At 38.2% G+C, this 20969-nt stretch overlaps 3 protein-coding genes across 4 annotated transcripts; 1 reads left to right on the top strand and 2 right to left on the bottom strand.

Moving 5' to 3' along the window:
* The first annotated feature begins 1059 nt into the window (after positions 1 to 1059).
* On the top strand, positions 1060 to 4997 carry LOC107606655 (putative serine/threonine-protein kinase-like protein CCR3). 2 transcript variants are annotated; one of them, XM_088495174.1, is made up of 2 exons: positions 1060 to 3768; positions 4700 to 4997. In XM_088495174.1, exons 1-2 carry the CDS (start codon positions 1344 to 1346, stop codon positions 4753 to 4755), a joined length of 2481 nt encoding a protein of 826 aa, XP_088351300.1. In that variant the 5' UTR covers positions 1060 to 1343; the 3' UTR covers positions 4756 to 4997. The 2 variants fall into 2 exon arrangements, with proteins under 2 accessions (XP_088351300.1, XP_016164181.2); XM_016308695.3 differs by lacking the exon at positions 4700 to 4997 and having other exon boundaries at positions 1060 to 3813.
* A 3867-nt stretch (positions 4998 to 8864) lies between these two features.
* On the bottom strand, positions 8865 to 9518 carry LOC107606654 (uncharacterized). The gene has a single exon (XM_016308694.1). It carries the CDS (start codon positions 9516 to 9518, stop codon positions 8865 to 8867), a length of 654 nt encoding a protein of 217 aa, XP_016164180.1.
* Positions 9519 to 18941: 9423 nt separating this feature from the next.
* Positions 18942 to 20672, bottom strand: LOC107624718 (uncharacterized). The gene is made up of 2 exons (XM_088494427.1): positions 19967 to 20672; positions 18942 to 19867 (listed from the first exon to the last, which is right to left on the bottom strand). The coding sequence occupies exons 1-2, from the start codon at positions 20670 to 20672 to the stop codon at positions 18942 to 18944; spliced, it is 1632 nt and encodes a 543-aa protein (XP_088350553.1).
* Between the last annotated feature and the right edge of the window lie 297 nt (positions 20673 to 20969).

The following is a 20969-nucleotide window of genomic DNA, read 5'->3' on the forward strand; positions in this document are numbered from 1 at the left end:
GAATCTGTATCCAGAAAATAATTCTCCGGACTCATTCTCAGAAGTAAGAAAGAAAGGTCTCTATCATTGCATTATCAAATAATATCCCGCCACCATCCAAGGTTCTTCCATGAGAGCATAATTATAGTCCTCCTCATATGAAAAATAAACAAAAAAAAAAAAAAAATAGTTACATTCCATATCAATAACATTTATCTTACCTTTCTTAACCTAGTTCCTCTACCTAGTTCCTCTGCAAACGTTATTCATGTATCCCGGACTAACTTTTTTCCTTAGGACTTTGACAATTAGCGCAGTGTGCCATAGTTTGCATCATTCATTAAATTTATCTTTGGAGATTGAAATAACAAGGCACGAATTAAAAGATTTCTCTTCCTTAGTTAGATCATATCCTCTTTATACCATCGATCTTCCAAATCAAAGTCGTCTTCCTCAATGCTATCAAAAGAATCCGTAAGACTGTCCTTGGATTTTTCTGGTATTGACAATAGTAAATTTTTATACGAAACTTTAGCCTCCATGTTTGTGGTTCTGCTTTCTCCAATATTAACATTCACGTTCTGTATATTATTTTCTTCACCAAGAGTCTCTATATTATCACCTGATTTATTTAGATCCATATCTTTTTGTGTTTTAACTTTTTTGGTACTACATTACATAGGATCAATTCTTTGGGTAGAAACTCGAGGAGTATTCGTGCGTTTTTTCTTTAATCTAATGAAACTCACACTTCCTTTTTTATAGATATAAAATTATTTCAAAAATACATTGAAACTATACAAAAAACAAATTATTTCAAAAATAAATTGAAACTATACGAAAAACAAATTTCTTGTTATATTCATCATGTTTTCAGAAAGTATCACTTTGACCAGTTTAATAGATTAAAAAATTAGTATTGTTTAATTCACTTTGACTAATTATCATTTAATTAATTTGAGACTGATTTTTGTAACATTGTTGCTAATGATATCATATTGGTACTCTCGAATCCCTCAATTCCAAACACCAAAAATTGAGAAAAGAAAATAAAAGAAAGCAGCCAAACAGAACCTTGAAAAGCCGACGCAAAAAAGCGGAGGTTTAATGATGAGTTTCAAAATGTGATAACTTGGGAAGAAGAAGAAGAAGAAGAAAGTGTTGAAGTTGAAAATGAATGTCTCTCTGATGTCACAAAACAACCACACTCTCCATTCTCATTCTCCATAACCACAACCAACCTTCTAAATCTTCAAATCTCTCTCTCTCTCTCTCTCTCTCCAGCTATCTCTTCCAATGAAGCAGAAACCATTCCAACACACTCGAACCAAAAACAACGACAACGCCATAACTCACCCTTTTAGATGAAGATTCCCGCCAACGCTACCGTCGCCGTCATCTCCGTCTTGTTCGTCTTCTCCATAATAGCGCCATCCTCGTATGCCCTTGGCTCAGGCACCACCCTCGCTGTAACTGACGCCTCCTCCGCCACCGTCTGCGGCGTTGTTGCGGCGTCACAGACCCGCCGAATCCAGTGCTACCGCCGGGGAAGTGGCGGGGCAATTATCCCCGTCTTCCCCGACGTTTCATTCTCTTCAATCTCCGGAGGCCGGAGCTACTTCTGCGGCCTCCGCTCCGGCAACTACAGCCTCCTCTGCTGGGACACCACCACCACCACCAACGCCACCACCTTCGAAAGCAAGCGACTTTACAACAATGACACTGTTCTATTCGAGAATCTCGCCGTCGGGGACTCCCAGGTTTGCGCCACGGTTGTGGGAACCGGAACGGCGACGTGTTGGAGAACCGGTAGAAGCAAAGGTTCCGACTTTTCATCTGGGTCGGACCGGTTCGCGTCCATATCATCAGGGTCGGGTTTTTCATGTGGTATTTTGAAGGAAAGTTCTCGAATTCGGTGTTGGGGAAGTAACGCTTCCGTTGCGGATTCCATAGAGAGTGAGTTTCGAAACGTTTCAATGTTGAGCATTGTGGCTGGCGGTTCACACTTGTGTGGTTTGAATTCAACTGGGTTTTTGGTGTGTAAAGGAAGTAACAGTTTTGGGCAAATTGAGGTTCCTCATCAAGGTGTTGCTTTTGAGTATTCTGGTTTGGCTCTCGGTGATTCTCATAGTTGTGCTATTAGAAGATCCAATGGTTCTGTTTTTTGTTGGGGTGACAACGGAATTTTCAATGCTAATTTCACAAAAGGTGTGTCTTTTGAGGTTATTGTTTCTGGGTCTGATTTTATCTGTGGATTAACGACAAGAAATTTCTCTGTTTTGTGTTGGGGTCCTGGTTGGTCAAATGGTTCTGATTCTGATTCTGATTCTGATGTTGTGGTTCCTTTTTTGTCTCCGATTCTTCCGGGTCCTTGTGTTCAATCTTCTTGCAGTGAGTGTGGTATCTATCCTCAATCTCAATACTTGTGTTCTGGTTTTGGTAACATTTGTAAGCCTAAGCCTTGTGGGGCTCAAGTGCCGGTGATGCCGGCTAGGCCTCCTGCGGTGGTGCCATTGCCGGCGGCGGCGCCATCTTCTCGGTCAAAGACCTTGACAACAGGGTTGTTGGCATTTGCCATAGTTGGATCAGTGGGTGCTATTGCTGGAGTTTGCACTCTGCTTTATTGCTTGTGGAATGGTGTTTGTTTAGGGAAGAAGAAAATTCATAATTCTGTTCAACCAACCATTACTAGAGGTGGCAGTTCCAATAATGGTGGGGCCGTTCAATCCAATAGCCCGCTGTCGAGATCAATGACCGTTAGGCGTCAGGGATCGAGGATAATGCGGCGGCAGAGAAGTGGAACCTCGTCAGCCAAACATCCAGACAAGGCTGAGGAGTTCACCCTGGCTGATCTTAGTGCTGCCACCAATAACTTTTCACCCGAAAACAAGATTGGGGCTGGAAGCTTTGGCATTGTGTACCGAGGAAAACTCGCTGATGGACGCGAGGTGGCGATCAAGAGAGGGGAAACAGAAACAGGTACCAAGATGAAGAAGTTTCAAGAGAAAGAGAGCGCGTTCGAGTCGGAATTAGCCTTCTTGTCACGACTACACCACAAGCATTTGGTTAGGTTAGTAGGATTCTGTGATGAAAAAGATGAAAAGCTCTTAGTTTATGAGTACATGAAGAATGGAGCATTGTATGATCATTTGCATGGCAAGAACAATGTGGATAAGAATAGTAGTGTCTTGAATTCTTGGAGAATGAGGATCAAAATCGCATTGGACGCTTCGCGAGGGATTGAGTATCTCCATAATTATGCAGTTCCTTCTATAATTCACCGAGATATCAAGTCTTCCAATATCCTTATTGATGCCACTTGGACAGCAAGAGTATCCGATTTCGGATTGTCATTGATGAGTCCGGAATCTGATATTGATTTCCGGCCAACAAAGGCAGCCGGAACAGTCGGATACATCGATCCTGAGTACTATGGTCTAAATGTATTGACAGCAAAGAGTGATGTCTATGGTCTTGGAGTGGTGCTGCTAGAACTCTTAACCGGAAAGCGAGCCATATTCAAAATCGACGAAACTTCAGGCACCCCGGTGAGCATAGTGGACTTTGCCGTGCCTGCGATCAAGGTTGGGGAATTGGCGAAAATTTTGGACCCAAGGGTTGCGCCGCCTGAGTTGAATGAAATGGAAGCTCTGGAGCTTGTGGCCTATACTGCCATGCATTGTGTGAATTTGGAGGGAAAGGATAGACCAACAATGGCTGACATTGTGGCAAATTTGGAGCGCGCTTTATCCCTTTGTGAAAGTAGTAGCCATGGCAGCATTTCCAGTGGTACAATCTCTGTTGTATCAGAATAATATTATCATTTTCCCCCATGATTCTTTGTCATAAATTATATGAGTATACACATTATAGGAATTTCATCTAACATTAAGCTGTGTAGCGTAGAATTTTGTTAAACACCAACAGCTAGTGAAGTTGAACAATTTTCATGTATTTACCAAACAAAAAAAAGGCAGTTAATATTTTTCATGTTGATTATGGGTCTATAAGGTCTATAAGTACACACTAATCTTTTTTCAACTCCTCTTTTTGTCATTCAACATTATGCGACAAGTCTGAACATGAGTAAATAATCATATTAAAACCCGAAAAATTTCGATTTTGACAAAAACAATAATGGGATTGGGATTCGATATGTCAAAATCAGAATCTTTTCGATACCAAAATAGTTATTTACTCTCTAAACATTGTACTTGATGCGCATCTCAAACACAATCATCAAGGTATTCAAATATTAACCATAATTTCTTCTCATTATTTGGTTCCAAAATTGACCGATTTGATATTAGTTGGATAATCAATTGATCGAGTGGTAATCACGTCTATGTGAGGAAGAGTGTGAACAAAGATGGGCTTTTAAAGCATAAGAAGACCATGTAAGTGCACCCTCATTTTCTATGTTGCTCTTTGTTATGAGTAGTTGACCTAATCCATTGAGTCCATAATAAAGCCTTTTACTCATTTTTCATCTTTTCTAAAACATGCTCCCCCCCCCCCCAAAAAAAAACAAAAAGAAAAAGGGTCGAGTTATTTTCTTGGTTTGTATTGGTTGAGAGAGTAAATACTAAAGAGAGACTATACAAATTAGGTATCATTGACCAGCATGATAATATACATGTTTTTATGTTATAAATCTGTTGAGTTTGCTTTTCATCTATTTATTGGCTGTGATCTCACTTGACATGTGTGATGTACTTAGCTTTTCGCTCTTGGAAGGACATGGAATATGCCAGGTACACTAAAACAACACTTTGAGAGATGGACGAATGTTTCACAAAGAAAGAATGAGAGGAAGCAGTGGTTGATTGGGTTCTTTGCTGTTATCTGAGTAATTTGGCTAGAAAGTAATGGTAGAGTCTTCAATAATAAAGGCTCAGGGGTAGTGGAAATTATAAACAGGTCCTTTATGCTCTCCGACGAGTGGATTGGTGGTAAACCTTTTGGTTGTTGATAGCAATGCCGAAGATGACTAGAAGATACTTTACTTTTTGAGTTGTTCGATGACGATTTGTATTTTGAGTAGTCTTTCGTTACTTGATTTCCTGTTGCTCCACCCTGTTGTGTTGAACACTTTTTACTTAAAAAAAAAAACGTTGTTGACTTCCATGATGTGCATTAAGTCTGATCAAGGTAAAAAGAATGGAACTCAAATTTGATCTTCTTCATAAAAGATATTTATTTATTTATTTTTTATCAACTTAGATACACTAACATAAGTACATAACTAACAATTCAACATTTTTTTTTGGGTAATAGAATACAGGAATGGATGGAAGGCTCTCAAATTAAACCCATGGGCTACAGGACTGGTGGGCTATAAATTATGAAATGGGATTTGTTGGGCCCATGAGATGAGTATGTTGTATGATATTAGTGGCTGATGAGTCGAAAGCCTTAAATTTGTTTCTTCCTTTCTTTTTTTTTTTTGTTATAAAAAACCCTAAGATTATGTTTAGTTTTAAGAATAGAATAAGACAAGATACGGAGAATTAAATACAAAAACAGAAACACAAAAATTAATGTTTTTGTATTTTGTTTAATCATAAACTAAAACAAATTATAAAAGTTCAATTTATTCTCAATTTTTTTAATAAAAAAATTTGAAAAGAAAAATATAATAATAAAAAATATAATTATAAAAAAATTAATAAAAATAATAAAATAAATTAAAAAAATTTGAAAAGAAAAATATAATAATAAAAAATATAATTATAAAAAAATTAATAAAAATAATAAAATAAAAAATAAATTATGTCTTCTGTTAGTATCTTTGTCATTCAGACACAAAATATAATAATATACTAATTCAGTATTTTTAGATACAATATCTTTGTCTATATCTTATTTATCAAACACAATTTTATATTTTTATGTTTTTTATCTCAGTGTCTTGTGTTAGTAGACAAAAACAGCCAAAAAAATGCTTCTTGGCCAAGGCACTGACCAAACTTTAAAGATGTTCTTGATTTCCTGTGGTGTTCTTGAAACTCGCCAAGAAGCTATGATATACTTGTATGGACAGCATGGTTTTTTTAATTCATTATAGATGTTTGACTTTTCCTTTAGAAGAACCCAATTGAAAAAGAAATAACAGGACACTGAGTCAATCAGCTCTGGATTGATAAATTGTAATTGAATTATATTTTTAAGATAAAAATATATATGAAAATAAATATTTTTTTAGGGTAAAAAAATTGTGTTTTATCTATATATTTGTAACAAAATCAATTTTGGTATTCTATTTCAGAAATAATATTTAGAACTATAAATATTATTATTTAAATTATTTTTTATTAATTTAATATTGATAATAATTAATTATAATATGAATATATTAAAAAATATATCAAATTAATCATTAAATATTGTTTATTAATTTAATATTAATTTTTTTTTACCAAAAATAGGAGATTCGAATCCGCAACCTCTTAATTGAGTATGTGGAGATTATGCCATTTGAGCTATTAATTTAATATTAATGATAATTAATTATAATAAGAATGCATAAAAAATACATAAAGAATAGTTTATGAGGCATCATCCCACAATACTAAATCATCTTGAGGCATGAAAAGAGATTCTGGGCGTCCCGCATGTGTGGCTGTGGAGTGGCGAAAATGCACAAAATACATGCGCCAAAACGGTATTTGGAAAGACCTTGTACCATGCTGTGTAATTGTCGAGTCCAACAAATATTTAGGGATGTCAAACAGGCTAGTCTAACTTATTTAGGTCCGATCTGTTAATTTTGTGGATTAAATGAGTTGGCTCGTTTAAGTTCATTTTATTTATGGGCCAGAATTTTTTAATTCGAACCGTTTATGATTAGTCTGATGGGAGTCTGTTTATCATTTATTTTTATTTTTTAAAAAATATTTTGACAAAAAATACCACTTTTAGGTAAAATACTTTTAAAAATAATAATTTTTTAGTTGATGGGTCTGATTTTCGGGTCGGATCGAAAAAAATATCGATTAAAAATACTACTTTTTTTAAAAAAAATCTAAAAAAAAAATAAATAGGCCACCTATTTAGCCCGCGGACTAGCCCGTTTAACCCATTATTTTTTTGAATTAATCGGGCTCAGCCCGTTTAGACCAAAATTTAAATGAGTTTAATTTTAAAGGTAAAATCCGTCTATTTAAATAGATAAACAAACTAGTCCGATAAATTTAATCTATTTTAACGGCCCTACAAATATTTTTACCCCTTCCATTTTGAAGTGAAACCCAGTGACTTTGCACTAAAGGGTCTATCGGAAGAACAAGATTTACATTATTATATTGGGGAGTGCTAGGGGAACAATAAAAATTTTGAACAATATGAACAACCACCAATCAAATGAGAATACACTACACCCTAATTTAATGTTACTAATCAAATTTACTCTTTTATCCATATTAATTCACATTGTTTATACATTGTTCAAAAATCTTGTTGGTTACCTATACTTAAAAAAAGGAAAAAAGGGCTCATAATGTGATGGAGGGAGACGGTTACTAAAAAAAATATATTTTATTTAGATTATTTTTATTAATTTAATATTAATGATAATTAATTATAATAAAAATAACTCCGCCTATGTTACACTTGCGGTACATAGCCGGTCCCAAGCCCGAATAAAGGAGGAGGGTTGTGTTAGGTCTTCGGCAACCAACATAAAAATATAGCCGAACCTCCATGACATGAAATTAATTATAATAAAAATATATAAAAAATACATAAAGTTAACCACTAAATATATTTTTTTAATTTTTTGTTTTTTTTATTTAAAAATTTTTAAAATGAAGAACTCATTTTTCTTTTTTTCTTAACTTTCTTTTTTTTTTTCTTCCTTTGTTCTAGTTTATTAAACTATTAACATAAATAGCTTATGAAATGAGATTTTTTTTATGGTGCTATGAATTGAATTAAAAAGGTTGTGAATTACCAATAATTACTAATGACACCGTTTTTTTTCTTTCCCTTAATATTTCTTGATTTCTTGTGGTGTGCTTGAAACTCGCCAAGAAGCCATGATATGCATGCATGGGCAGCATGGTTTCTTTAATTCATTACAGATGTTTGGACTTCCTTCAGAAGAACCAAATTGAAAGAAAAATAATAGGACACTGAGTCAATCACTCCTGAGTTGATAAATTATAATTGAATTATGTTTTTAAGATAAAAATATAAATGAAAATAAATACTCATTTTAGAGTAAAAAGGTTGTGTTTTATACTTTTATCTATATATTTGTAACAAAATGAATTTTGCTATTATATCTCAAAAACAATATTTAAAACTATAAATATCATAAACCGATTCTCAACATATAATTTTAGTAGCAAGTATGCTTACAGTAATTATTAATGTTATCAATTTTGAAAATTTTTCTTTTGTTAAGGAATCAAATTATGAACTAACAGGCTACATCATTAACTATTGTATGTAATTATAAAAGTGCATGTATATATCAATTTTTTTTTGTTAAAATGAGAAAGTTAATTTCGACTTAAATCATTCTAAAACGTCTAAGATATTCATTAGTCTAAAAAAAAACATTTTATAATTTTTTAATAATTTTAAAAAATTCTTTTTAATTTATATGTATTAAATGATTCTTGCATATTTGTTTAAACAAACGAGTGAACAAACTACTCTATTAATCCAAATTAGTTTCTCGTTTTCTTTAGGATTTTTTCTCATGAATCAAAATTTGAATTTTTTCTTGAAAAAAAAAATTGTTATTCACATTCTAACAAATAAGATAACAATGCTACATAAACAGAATTAAATTCAGGTGTAAAGCAAATTAAAGAACTCTACGAAACACTGAAAAAAAAAGTTCCTTCAATCTAATTGTAATGGAGAACATGGGAGACCTATTCATCGTGACTATGTGAAGTTGGAAATATGATGCAGCGGCACAATGGACAAGAATACGGCCACTGACAGTTGTCACAACATTGGAGCCAGCAGAGCATGCAGCGATCATGGAAAACATGCGAGCAATTTGTGCGAACAACTCCTACACTTGAATCTTCATTACCATCGCCAAACTTCTCCAAGCAAATAGCGCATTCAGCATCATCATCATAGATATCAGAATCTTGAACAATAATGTGCGTGGTAACATGAAGGTTCACAACAATCTCCGGCGTGTAGGAGTCACACCCTTGATGGCGCCGCCTTAGAATCCTTCTTGCAATTCTGCCTATGTCAGGTAAAATTTGGTCCAATAACTCAGAGGATACCGGCGCTGAAGAAAAGATTTTATGTAATAAGATTGTGTCTTTTCTGTTAAGGTCTGTAACTGTGAGTGGAGTACAACTACATAGGATATTTGAGGAAACCAAGATTGTTTTATTGGCTGTAGTTGTAGTCGAAGAAAAGTTTGGGTTTGACTGAGGGGTAATTTGGATCAGTTCCTCGGTGCAATTCATAACGATGGAGACACAATCACCGAAATAAAACTCTTGTGGTATGGCTGGGTCTTCAATCGGAGCTATTTGCCACTTAGAAACGGTGAATTCCATGGCAAAGTTGCAAAACTGCAGAAGTATTTGATTTGGTTTACTCTATGTTTATGTAACTTTTGTACACTCCTGATTTCTTTAAATAGCTTAAGAAAAAATATCTTATCTTTATCTCTATGGCTATGCCAACCAATTGATTATTCTTTTAAACAAATCGACTGGTTATGTGAAATAGAAATAACAATTTAGTTTTGCTTTCAGTTATTTAATTGGATGATTTTTAATTCATTGGATTTCAGCTAAATAATTAATTTTTATTTTAACCAATTCATTGGTTTTGCGAAACAAAAATAATGATCTAACTTTTCTCCTAGCCAATGAAATGTAAATTCTTCATTGACATTTAATTATTTAATTTATATAATGATACATTAGATATTGATAATTAATAAATATCTAATTTGATTTCTTTTTATTATTGCTTGAGGACCTGTTTTTACACTTTGACCTCTGCCGCCAATTCGTTTCACATATTGTACGTTTACATAATTTTTTTAACCATTATCACTTTAATTCTTTTTAGAAACATTCGACAAGCAAAAAATAATCACAACTTTGTGTCTAGCCACTGTAGCCAGATAATGTAATGTTATTCAATAAATATAATCCAAAAAAAAAAACAAATAAAGAAATAAAAGTGACGAATTATCATTAATATAATAAAACCAGAACTATTATTTATTATTTAATTCATACATTCCAGCAATCTTCTAGTCCTTATTCCAGCAAACCCTACAACAGAAACTTATCCACTATATATGTATATGAATTTAAGTAAAAGATTGTATTTTAGAGCTAATAGCCATCGGAGTTGCCTAGGATCTAAGTTCTAAGGTAATAAAGATGATGACAGATCTAAGTTCCCCCAAAAACGCTAACAAAATATATTACACCTTGACTTCTGCAAGTATAACTTTCTATCTAGTGAGCTTTTTATTTCAATATTTTTTTATACCTTGGTTCAAATTCTTAATTTTTTAGTTAATTAAGAGATCAATAATAATAAAATTTTATCTTAATGTGAACATTTAAAGAGGATGAATCCAAATAAAATAGACAAAAATAACATAATAAAATTTTAAACAGTAAAATTTTTTATTAAAGAGGATGAATTCAAATTCTATCGTTTCTATTATTACTTTAATTTTTAAACAGTAAAATTTTCTCTATATACCGAATATGTTTAAGAAAAATAAAATAGATAGAATTCAACTAAAAAGTTAGATTAGTTAAATGATAGTTCAATAGCTAATATGAAAAACAGACTACAATGAAATTATTAAAAAATTAATTATCAGAAGAAATTTGAATATAAATTGGTTGAAGATAGATAAATGGCTGCGACTTTGGTGGCCGCGGTAGTGGTGGCTAGCGATGATTATCAGGTAACTAACCAATAAAATGATGACAGGTGAAGTATGTATTGGTGTCTTTAACTTGTATTTAAGTGTTTAAACACAGTAACTGTTTTTTGTTTACTGCAAGAATATTTTTGTAAATAGGTGATGTCCCAAAGGATAAGAATGTCAATTTGTGAAATGGCTTGGGAAAAGAAATGGTGTGGTCGGCGTCCACGGAAAATTGATGAAATGCGCACCGGACATCATTGGACAAAATCAGCTCAAAGTGAAAGAAGGCTACATTGGTTATGTGTCAAATGTTGTGGCCTTATTTACTATAGCCATGGTCGAAGGTGGAAGTTGATATTAAACTCAGCATTGTGTTAATAGTTGAACAAGTGGAAGAATGTGGCACTGGTTCGTCTGTGAAAGGCGTTTGATAGTTCTCTGTGTTGTAGGATCGGCATCATCGAGTTTTTTCAGGCTGTTTGAGTATCCGAAGCAGAAGGGAGTAACTGCTGAAGGTGACGTGGTTAGAGCTCTGAGTTATTTTCAGGTTGAAGAGTGCCTCCTTTTTTTCTCTGGGACATGAAGATGGATCTTTGTTAGTCCAAATGGGTTAAGTTTTTTTTTTTTTTTTTGGGTCAAAATAGGTTTGGATTTTGGTTCATAGTTTGTGATTGATGAGTTATTTGTCTAAACTGTTCGGAAGAAAATTCCCTATACGGAACACGATCGGACACGAAAGACGCTGTTTAAGGAGATATCTTTGTGTTGTTTAATTTTCATTGATGATATTTTTTATTTTTTATTTTTTCATTTTCTTCTTTCATATATTTTTTATTTATTTTTTCATCAAAACTTGTTCTGTTAATTTAAATTCTACAAATAATTCCTTTTATTTTTGTACAAATTTAATTGATTGTTTAGACTAAATACGCACACTTAAAGTTACCATTTTTAAACTATGCCTTAATATTAACCACATGCGATCAAATTTGTTAGTCAATTCATCACGTATTGTATTATTACTGAGAGGTATCATAAGCCAGCAGAAAGAGTGAAGAAGATTAGAGAGTCTGAGAGTTTAGAAAGGAAGAGAAAAATTGTTATTGGGCATATTCATCAACTGATGTAGGATACAATGATAGTAATCATATATAGAAAGCAGATGCAGAATTCACTAACGGGTTTATTAACAAACTATGACAGCTGGCATAACAGAAAGGTAGAGGAAGTTGGAAGTTTCTAGAGAAAAGGAGGGGATTTAACTAACTTAAGCCAACTGGACTAACAGAATGCAAGCACAAGTTTCACGTGCTACTGCTGTATCCTCTATCATGCCCCCACAAACTCAACGGTATTCTAATTCTAAATTCTGCACCTTGAATTTGTCCCTGAGATGAAGGAACGCAGTGGAGGGGAGAGCTTTGGTGAAAGTGTCTGCAATTTGCACCGAACTTAGAACATGACTCACTTGGACAGCCTTGCATGAGACACGGTCCCTGACGAAATGCAGGTCTATCTCAAAATATTTCATCTTTGAATGCAGAATTGGGTTTGTTGCTAGAAGTGCAGCACTTTGGTTGTCACAATACGAGCCTCTTGAACTGACCACTTCAATTCTCCTATCAAGCCTTTAACCAAAATCAGCTCTGCTACTAAGTCTACCAGTGTTCTATACTCTACTTCTGTGCTTGATCTAGCTACCACTCTTTGTTTCTTTGAGTGCCAAGAGACCAAATTTCTTTCTAAATATACACAGAACCCACCAAATTTCTTCCTAAATATACACAGAACCCACCAAGAGACCAAATTTTTTCATAGACGGATCCTTGTGCAGCTTGAGGCCATAGGTGGCAATGCCACTAACATATCGTAGTATCCTCTTTACCAGCTTTCAGTGTGACTCTAGTGGTGCTTGCATAAATTGGGTAACTTTGTGCACACTAAAAGCCAATTCAGGTCTGGTTACAGTTAAGTATTGGAGACTGCCTACCACTTATCGATATAAGTGGGGGTTGTCAAACTCCATCCCCTGTAGCTTGAATCTTTAAGGATGATGGTAGTGGTGTCGAGCATGCTTTGCAGCCAGTCATGCCTGCCTTGGCAAGCAAGTCTTTGGCATACTTGCTTTGAGACAGTATTAGTCCTCCATCATCAGTCTTGGTTACTTGAATGCCCAGAAAATGGTGTAACTCTCCCATATCTTTTAGTGCAAAGGCTTAGTTGAGTTTGTTAGTGACCGCAGTAATGACTTCTGATGAGCTTCCAGTTACAATTATATCATCAACATAGATTAGTACATAGGTGATTGAGGTGGATGTTTGCTGCACAAAGACTAAGACATCTGATTTGGTGGGAGAGAAACTGAGGTCTTTAAGGACTGAGGACAGCTTATGATACCAAGCTCTAGGTGCCTGCTTTAGGCCATAGAGTGCTTTAGTGAGTTTGCAGACCATGGTGCTGTCATTTGAAACATAACCTGGTGGCTACTTCATGCAAACATCCTCTGTGAGCTCACCATGTAGAAAAGCATTATTCAACTTGTCGAATTGGCCAGTCTCTTGCTAGTGTAATCGAGAGTATGATCCGAATAGAAGTTGGCTTCACTACTAGGTTGTAGGTCTCAGTAAAATTAAAAGCTGGTCTTTGGGAAATACCCTTGTGCAACCAGGCGTGCCTTGTATTTCTGCAGGCTTCCATCAGCATTGTATTTGACTCTGTACACTCATTTACTGCCTATGGGCTTCCTGCCAGCTTGGTAGTGGTACTAGTGTCCAAGTGTTGTTCCTTTGCAAGGCCTGAAACTCTGCATCCATAGCCTCTTTCCACCTTGGATAAGCTAATGCCTGCTGCACACTTTTGGGCTCGATACTTGCTTGGAAGGCTCTTGGATTTAAGGAGCCAGTTTTGCTCCTTGTAACCATAGGGTGATGGTTTGTTGCTGCATTAAGAGAATCAGAAGAATTTGTGTAGGTCCAGGGTAGTAGTGCTTCTAGGTCTGAGATCCGAACATGGATAGGTATATCAGATTGGGCTATATGTGAAGGATGGATGGAGGTGAGAGCTTTGGTGAAAGTGTCTGCAATTTGCACCGAACTTGGAACATAACTCACTTGGACAGCCTTGCTTGAGACACAGTCCCTGACGAAATGCAGGTCTATCTCAAAATGTTTCGTCTTTGAATGTAGAATTGGGTTTGCTGCTAAAAGTACAGCACTTTGGTTGTCACAATACGCCATAAGAGCCTCTTGAACTCACCACTTGAGTGTAGAGCAAACTCTGATACCCTGAGAAGTATCATAAGCCAGCATAGAGAGTGAAGAAGATCAGAGAGTCTGAAAGTTTAGAAAGAAAGAGAAGAATTGTTATTGAACATATTCATCAACTGACGCAGGATACAATAATAGTAATCATATATAGAAAGCAGAGGCAGAATTCACTAACGAGTTTACTAATAAACTATGACAACTGGCATAACAGAAAAGTAGAAAAAATTGGAAGTTTCTAGAGAAAAGGAGGGAATTTAACTGACTTAAACCAACTGGACTAACAAAATACAAGCACAAATTTTACGTGTTGCTGCTACATCCTCTATCAATTACAGATCAACTTAAAATAGCCACATTAGCCACGGAACACAACTAAACATCATAAACAACACCTAGATAAATTCATATAAAACATAGAACACAATGCACGACTCTATCACCGCAGTTTGATGCACAAGGTAGGCCGGGAATGTTGTATCCAAGGAGCCAGGCTCAACTTTAAAAATTGTTCTTTCATTTTTTGAATCAACATAATCAAATAGAACATATAAGAAACAAAAATAAAAGAAATAAAAAGGACAAAGTTATATTTCTAATTCTTTCGTTATCTATGGTTAATTGGTTATGGTATTAATCACTGTAAGAATTAATATAATTTCACTCTTTAGTTTTTAGTCGATCTCATAATGATTTTCAAAACACTTGATGCCTTGTTCTGAAATAAATAGTAGAATTTCTTCTTTCTCATATATTTTTTTATATGTTTGCTATTTCATTGTGCATAATTTAATATATTTGGGATATTTGTTATGATCTTTTTATTATATGTTTCCATTTTATTGATGATTGAGATCGATTATGGATTGTTACAATTGCAATGATTTATTTAATTTTTCATCTCATATTAAGTGACCGATATTTTTTCTTTTAATTTACTAAAAGTATTGGCCCTAAATTTTGTTCGTGCTCAATTAACAATGATACATAAACCTATAATTAATATTAAGATTTTTTATTTTAAATTATTTAAATATTTTATTTATTAAAATATATAACGTATAAAATATTTATATTTTTATACTATTATTATACATATCAGTACAAAAGATAGAAAATAAATAAGTATAGAAATCAGGTACTATATACCTAAAATATGTAATACCTTAAAAAATATACCTGGGATATGTAATGTATTGTGCACGTGAGATAAAGTCAAAATGAATTTCAGTACCGTGTATCTAGAATAAACATCCTCATTTTATTTAATTTAGTGTTATTTAAATAATTTAAAATTTTAAAATTACAAAATTTTTTAATTTAAAATTTTAATGGATATAATTAAAATTAACAATTTAATTTAATCTAATATGTACGAGATGTCTCTGATACGGGTTGAAGGGTGGATTGGGAACCTGCGGATCAAGGCTGAAGCTGGATCGCTTGACTGGAGCAATGGGGGGATGTACCTGCAAAGACACTCCGACGCTCAAGTCAGAATGGATCTAGGAGGTGTAAGGTGTGTGGAATGGATGAATACCTGGAGGGACTTGGGTCCTCATTTTATAGGTGTTGGTGAGCATCTTATCTTATCTTATCTTATCTGGCTAAGATAAGGGAGATGTTTGAATTCGAAAGTCGGTTAGAAGTTCCAGGGGGCCGGTTTTAGGCCTTCCAGGATAGAGAGGCGGGTCGGACCCGAGGTGCCGAGTTCGGGCCCAACCTTGGGTCCAGGATCCATGGGCTGGATCCGTAACAGTTGCCCCCGCAGCGGGAGAGCGAGCAAGGTTGGTCTGGCGCTGGGAGGTGTGGTGTTTGACCGCGGGCTAGGTCTTTTTCCTCGGGCGTTCGTTTGTTTCTTTGGAGGGAGATCGGTGTCTCGGCCTCGGCTTGCTTTTGAAGGGCTCGTCTAACCGTTTTGGTTTTGACGTGACTCTTCCGAGTCCACTGCGTCCGTTGCGTTCTTCGAGGCATGCTTTATTAGCTTCTTTTTTCGAGGGGGCGTTTTCCTCTTTTGCCCTTACGAGCCTAACCTTGCTTAGGGTTAATTGTGTCTTTTCGTCCCCTCCTTTTTGTAACCGTTTTGGCCTTTTACTTGAGTTCCCTTTTTCATTTTATTTTCTTTTTCGTTCTTTCTTCTGAAAAATCTCCTTTCTTCTCTGTGAAATTGTTCTCTTGGTGTTTGCTTGCTGCTCCTGCTTTTGAAGCTTTTTCCCGGATCATCTTCTGTATTACCAGGTTGGCATGCTTTGCTTTTTCTTCTTTTTGTTTTATGGTGTATCTATTTGTTCTGTTTCTGCCATGCATTACTCTGTTTGTTTCCTTTGTTGCTTTCATTTTTGGACCGTGTTTTGTGTTTTGGGAGGTGGTTTTCGAGTCTTTGGAGGGGCTGAGTGTGGTTGTGTTTGGTTAGTAGTGGCGGTGCACCACCGTGTTGGACTAGCAGTAGTGGTAGGTTTTTGTTCTTGCTTCTGCGTAGGGTTATTAGGCTGATGGTGGTGCTCCTCCGTGTTTTAGGTATGCATCGGCGGAGAAATCAGGGTGTTGGTGCTCCCATAGCTCCCTCTAGGGGCGTCCCCGCTCGCTATACTTGGGTGACTAGCGACGTGTGGGGCGTTCCGTCACGGATGACGGAGGCCGATCTTCAACGCCTCCGTGATCAGGGGGTGATTTATGGTGGCGGTGATATGGAGCGGCAGTACGAGCTTGCCCTTCCAGATGCCGACGAGCGCGTTTGTTATTTAAATCTTCATTCGCCCACTGTTCCGGACTGGATGTGGGTTTACGAGTCGATGTTCACTCGGCTCGGCGTGCGATTTCCTTTCTCGCCGTTTGTTCAGGATTTGCTGAGTCGGTGTTCCGTGGCGCCGTCTCAGCTTCATCCAAATAGTTGGGCTGCCGTGCGGTCTTTCGAATTGGTGTGCCGGTATCTCGATCTTCCGGCTTCTGTTCCTGTTTTCCTTTTTCTTTTCTTATGCACTCTCCCGACTAAGGAAGGGAAGCATAAGAAAGGATATATGTCATTTCGTGCTCAGCCTCATCGCCGAATTTTTGGGTTATTTGAGGATTCCTTTCATGGTTTCAAAAGGGAGTATTTTAAGGTGCGCCCCGTCCAGGGGCATCATCCGTTTTGGCTGTCGCTGGAGGGCGTACGCCGGTTTCTGACATACTGGAATTTCCGTGCTAGCCCGTCGGTTCTGACTAAGTTCACCTATGACGGTTTGTCTCAGGAGGATAAGGATGTTGCCAACGTTTTGTGGCATTTGTTTGGCGAGCGTCCGTTGAATCCTCGGAATGTCATGGGGGATCCCGAGGCTTGTCAGGCGTATATTGGTGTGTGCCTTGTCCCTTTCTTGATTTTTTATGTTTTGTTTTCCCGACTTTGTAACTTGATTTTTCTTTGGTTTCTTTCAATTGAGATGGCTGGTGGGCTGACTTCTCTGGCTAGGTTGAAGGCAGCGATGGGTTGGGAGGAGGGATCTTCGTCTCCTTCTACCCCTGTCTCCAATCCTGCCGTGGATTCTCAGCCGGTTTCTCAGGAGGTGATTTCCTCGGGTGCGCGGGCCGACGCTCAAGTTTCTCCTGGTCCTGCGAACTCTCCTGAAGTCGTCGTGGTGACGGCTGCTGAGGCTTCTCGGAAGAGAAAAAAGGCCTGAGGATCCGAGCAGCGAGACTTTTGAGGAAGAGGGTTTGGTGCCTAGTGTGATGGACCGTCGTTTCGATGCCCCGGGTTTCATTGATCAGCACTTGATGCCTGGTACGGAGCCGTTTTTTGATGGCTGCGATGTTTCGTTCCAGGCCAAGTCGGTGTATCGTGCCTTCCTTCGGTCTGCTGTCATTGTTCGGAAGGCTGAGCCTGTGATGGCTCAAGTTGGTTTGTTGGATAAGAAACTCCGTCATTCTCAGGATGAGATGGTTAAGCTGAAGGAGAAGCTTGAGGCTGCCGAGATTACGAGGGAGAAGGCAGTGAAGTCTTCTGAGGAAGCCGGGGCAGAGATTCTCCGGCTTTCCGAGGTTGAGACTTCACTTCTTTCTCAACTGGGCGAGGAGCGGCAAAAGGCTTCTAATGCGGGTTCCCAGGCTGTCGTGCTTCTCGGTGAGTTGGAGGCTCTGAAGGCCGAGGTTGCTGCCTTGAAGAGGGAGAAAACGAAGTTGCTGGCTGATGCCAAGGATGCGATTACCGCTACTGAGGAGACGATGAAGGCACAAGCCCTGGTGTTGGCTCCAGGTGTGGATGTGTCCGTGATGGGAGCGTTCAAGACCGTCCGTGATGGCCGGATAGTCGACCTCGAGTAGCTTTATCTCTTGTAATTTTGTATTTTTGCTTTTAGACTTGGTTTGTTTTTTGGATATTTTGGTTTGGCCGTAGGCCGTGTAACCGTGACTTCGTGATTTTGGTTTTCGTTTAACGAATTTTTCGGCCGTTCGGGCCTTTTTGTATATTCCGTTTAAAGCTATTCCATTTTTTGGTTTATTTTATTCCCTGTTTGGGATGAGCGGACCGTCGTGTGGTCGGATTTTCATGGATATCCGTGTTTTGGGCCTGGAGGGTGATCAGTCCTCCAGTCGTGGCCGTGATTTTGTTCCGTATTTGGGATATTTAAAAAATAAAGAATATAGGGATAGATTTTGATGGAATTTTTATTGATGGGTGGGCCTCGTTAAAACCCTCCGTGTGTGGCGGGAAAGAGTACCCGGGATTGATACTTAAGCGAAATTAAAAAAGATTTTAAGATTCGTAAAAAATGGGAAGATAAGTGAAGAGAGGACGATAACCGAAAAAAGGAGGGGGGTGACCTAGGGAGGTCGGTCTAAGTGTAATATCGTCGTAAGTTGGCGGCGTTCCATGTTCTCTGGACTTCGTTGCCGTTGAGCCGTTCGAGTTTGTATGCTCCTTTTCCGATTGCAGCCTTGATTCTGTATGGTCCTTCCCAGTTGGGGTTGAGTTTTCCCTCTCCTGGGGTCGGGGGACCGATGTCGTTTCGTCGTAGGACGAGGTCGTCAGTTGCGAATTCTCGCCGGATGACTCCGCGGTTGTATCTTAGGCTGATTCTCTGTTTTAGGGCTAGCTCTCTGAGATGGGCTATGCTTCTTACCTCGTCAATGAGGTCTTGTTCTGCTTCCTCATCGTTACCTCCGACTGTTTTTCTGGGGCTTGGGTCTCCGATCTCTACCGGGATGACCGCCTCCACCCCGTATGTTAATCGAAAAGGTGTTTCTCCTGTGGCCGTTTGAGGTGTGGTTCGGTATGACCATAGGACCGATCCGAGTTCGTCGGCCCATAGTCCTTTGGCTTCGTTGAGCCGCTTTTTGAGTCCTTTGACGATTAATTTGTTCGCGGATTTCACTTGTCCGTTTGTTTGGGGGTGTTCTACCGAGCTGAAACGGTGAGATTCACGTAACCCTTCCAGAAATTCTCTGAACTTTTTGTCGGTAAATTGGGTTCCATTGTCCGAGATAATGATCTCGGGGATCCCGAATCGGGTGATGATCTGTCGCCAGAGGAATTTTCGGCATTGGGTTGCCGTTATGAAGGCCAGGGGTTCGGCTTCGATCCATTTGGTATAGTAGTCTATGGCGACGATGAGGTATCTGAGTTGACCGGGTGCTGTAGGGAAAGGTCCGATGAGGTCGATCCCCCAGGTGCCGAATGGCCGTTCTGCCAATATGATGCTGAGTTGGTGTGGGGCGGCTTGGTGGATATTGGCGTGCCTTTGGCATTTGTCGTAGCTTTTAACTATTTATATGGAATCCCGGATAACCGTGGGCCAGAAGTAGCCTACCCTGATGACTTTTTGGGCTAATGTTTTGCCTCCGACGTGGTGGCCGCAGCAACCTTCGTGGATTTCGCGGAGTATGTACTCCGTGTTCTCAGGTTCGACGCATTTGAGCAGGGGTTGCGAGAATCCGCGTTTGTATAGCTGTCCTGTGACAACGGTATAGTTGGCGGCTTCCCTTTTTATTCGTTTTCCCTCTTTGGGATCCAGCGGCAGTGTTCCGTCAAGGAGGTACTGTAGGATAGGGTAGGTCCAAGATCCTTGGTTCGAGAGTGTCAGATGAGCGTTGGTTGTCGTTGACACGGAGGGTGACTTGACGACTTCCTGGATTAGCGATTTGTTACCGTGTCCTGGTTTGGTACTGGCTAGTTTGGAGAGTAGGTCTGCTCTGGCGTTTCGTTCCCTAGGAACGTGCTGTATGGTAACTCGCTCGAATCCTTCTTTTAGTTTGTTTACCTTGGCGAGGTATTGTTGGAGTAGGGGATCTCGTGTCTGGTAGTCTCCGTTAATTTGGGAGCTGACTACCTGTGAGTCGGTATTTACCTCTAGGACCTTTGCTCCGACTTCCCGAGCTAGGGCTAGGCCTGCCAAGAGGGCCTCGTATTCTGCCTGGTTGTTTGAGACTGAGAATTCGTATCGTACTGACTGTTCGATCACGACTCCGTTTTGGCTTTCGAGGATGACTCCGGCGCCTCCGGAAGTGATGTTCGAGGAGCCGTCAACGTGTAGCTTCCATGATTCGGGGGTGGAGTCTCCTGGTGTCATTTCGGCGATAAAGTCGGCCATGGTTTATGCTTTGATCGCGTATCGGGGTTCAAACTTGATATCGAACTGGGATAGTTCGATGGACCATGCTAGCATTCTACCCGCCAGGTCGGGTTTTTGTAGTACCTGCTTGACCGCTTGGTCGGTTCGGACCGTCACGAAATGAGCCTGGAAGTATTTTCGTAGGCGTCGGGAGGCTGTAAGGAGTGCGAAAGCTAGTTTTTCTAAGCGTGAGTAGCGAGCTTCCGCATCCTGTAAGACTCTGCTTATGAAGTATACGGGTTTTTGTTCTTTTTT

The sequence above is a fragment of the Arachis ipaensis genome, chromosome B7 (assembly GCF_059453495.1).
Source record: "Arachis ipaensis isolate K30076 ecotype BB chromosome B7, ASM5945349v1, whole genome shotgun sequence".
Taxonomy (NCBI): Eukaryota; Viridiplantae; Streptophyta; class Magnoliopsida; order Fabales; family Fabaceae; genus Arachis; species Arachis ipaensis.

Coding starts and splice junctions, on each gene's coding strand:
- LOC107606655 (XM_088495174.1), top strand. CDS start 1,344: ATGAAGATTCCCGCCAACGCTACCGTCGCCGTCATCTCCGTCTTGTTC. Junction 3,769..4,699: donor CCATGGCAGCATTTCCAGTG/GTACAATCTCTG, acceptor TGATGTACTTAG/CTTTTCGCTCTTGGAAGGAC.
- LOC107606654 (XM_016308694.1), bottom strand. CDS start 9,518: ATGGAATTCACCGTTTCTAAGTGGCAAATAGCTCCGATTGAAGACCCA.
- LOC107624718 (XM_088494427.1), bottom strand. CDS start 20,672: ATGACACCAGGAGACTCCACCCCCGAATCATGGAAGCTACACGTTGAC. Junction 19,868..19,966: donor ACTCCGCGAAATCCACGAAG/GTTGCTGCGGCC, acceptor CCATATAAATAG/TTAAAAGCTACGACAAATGC.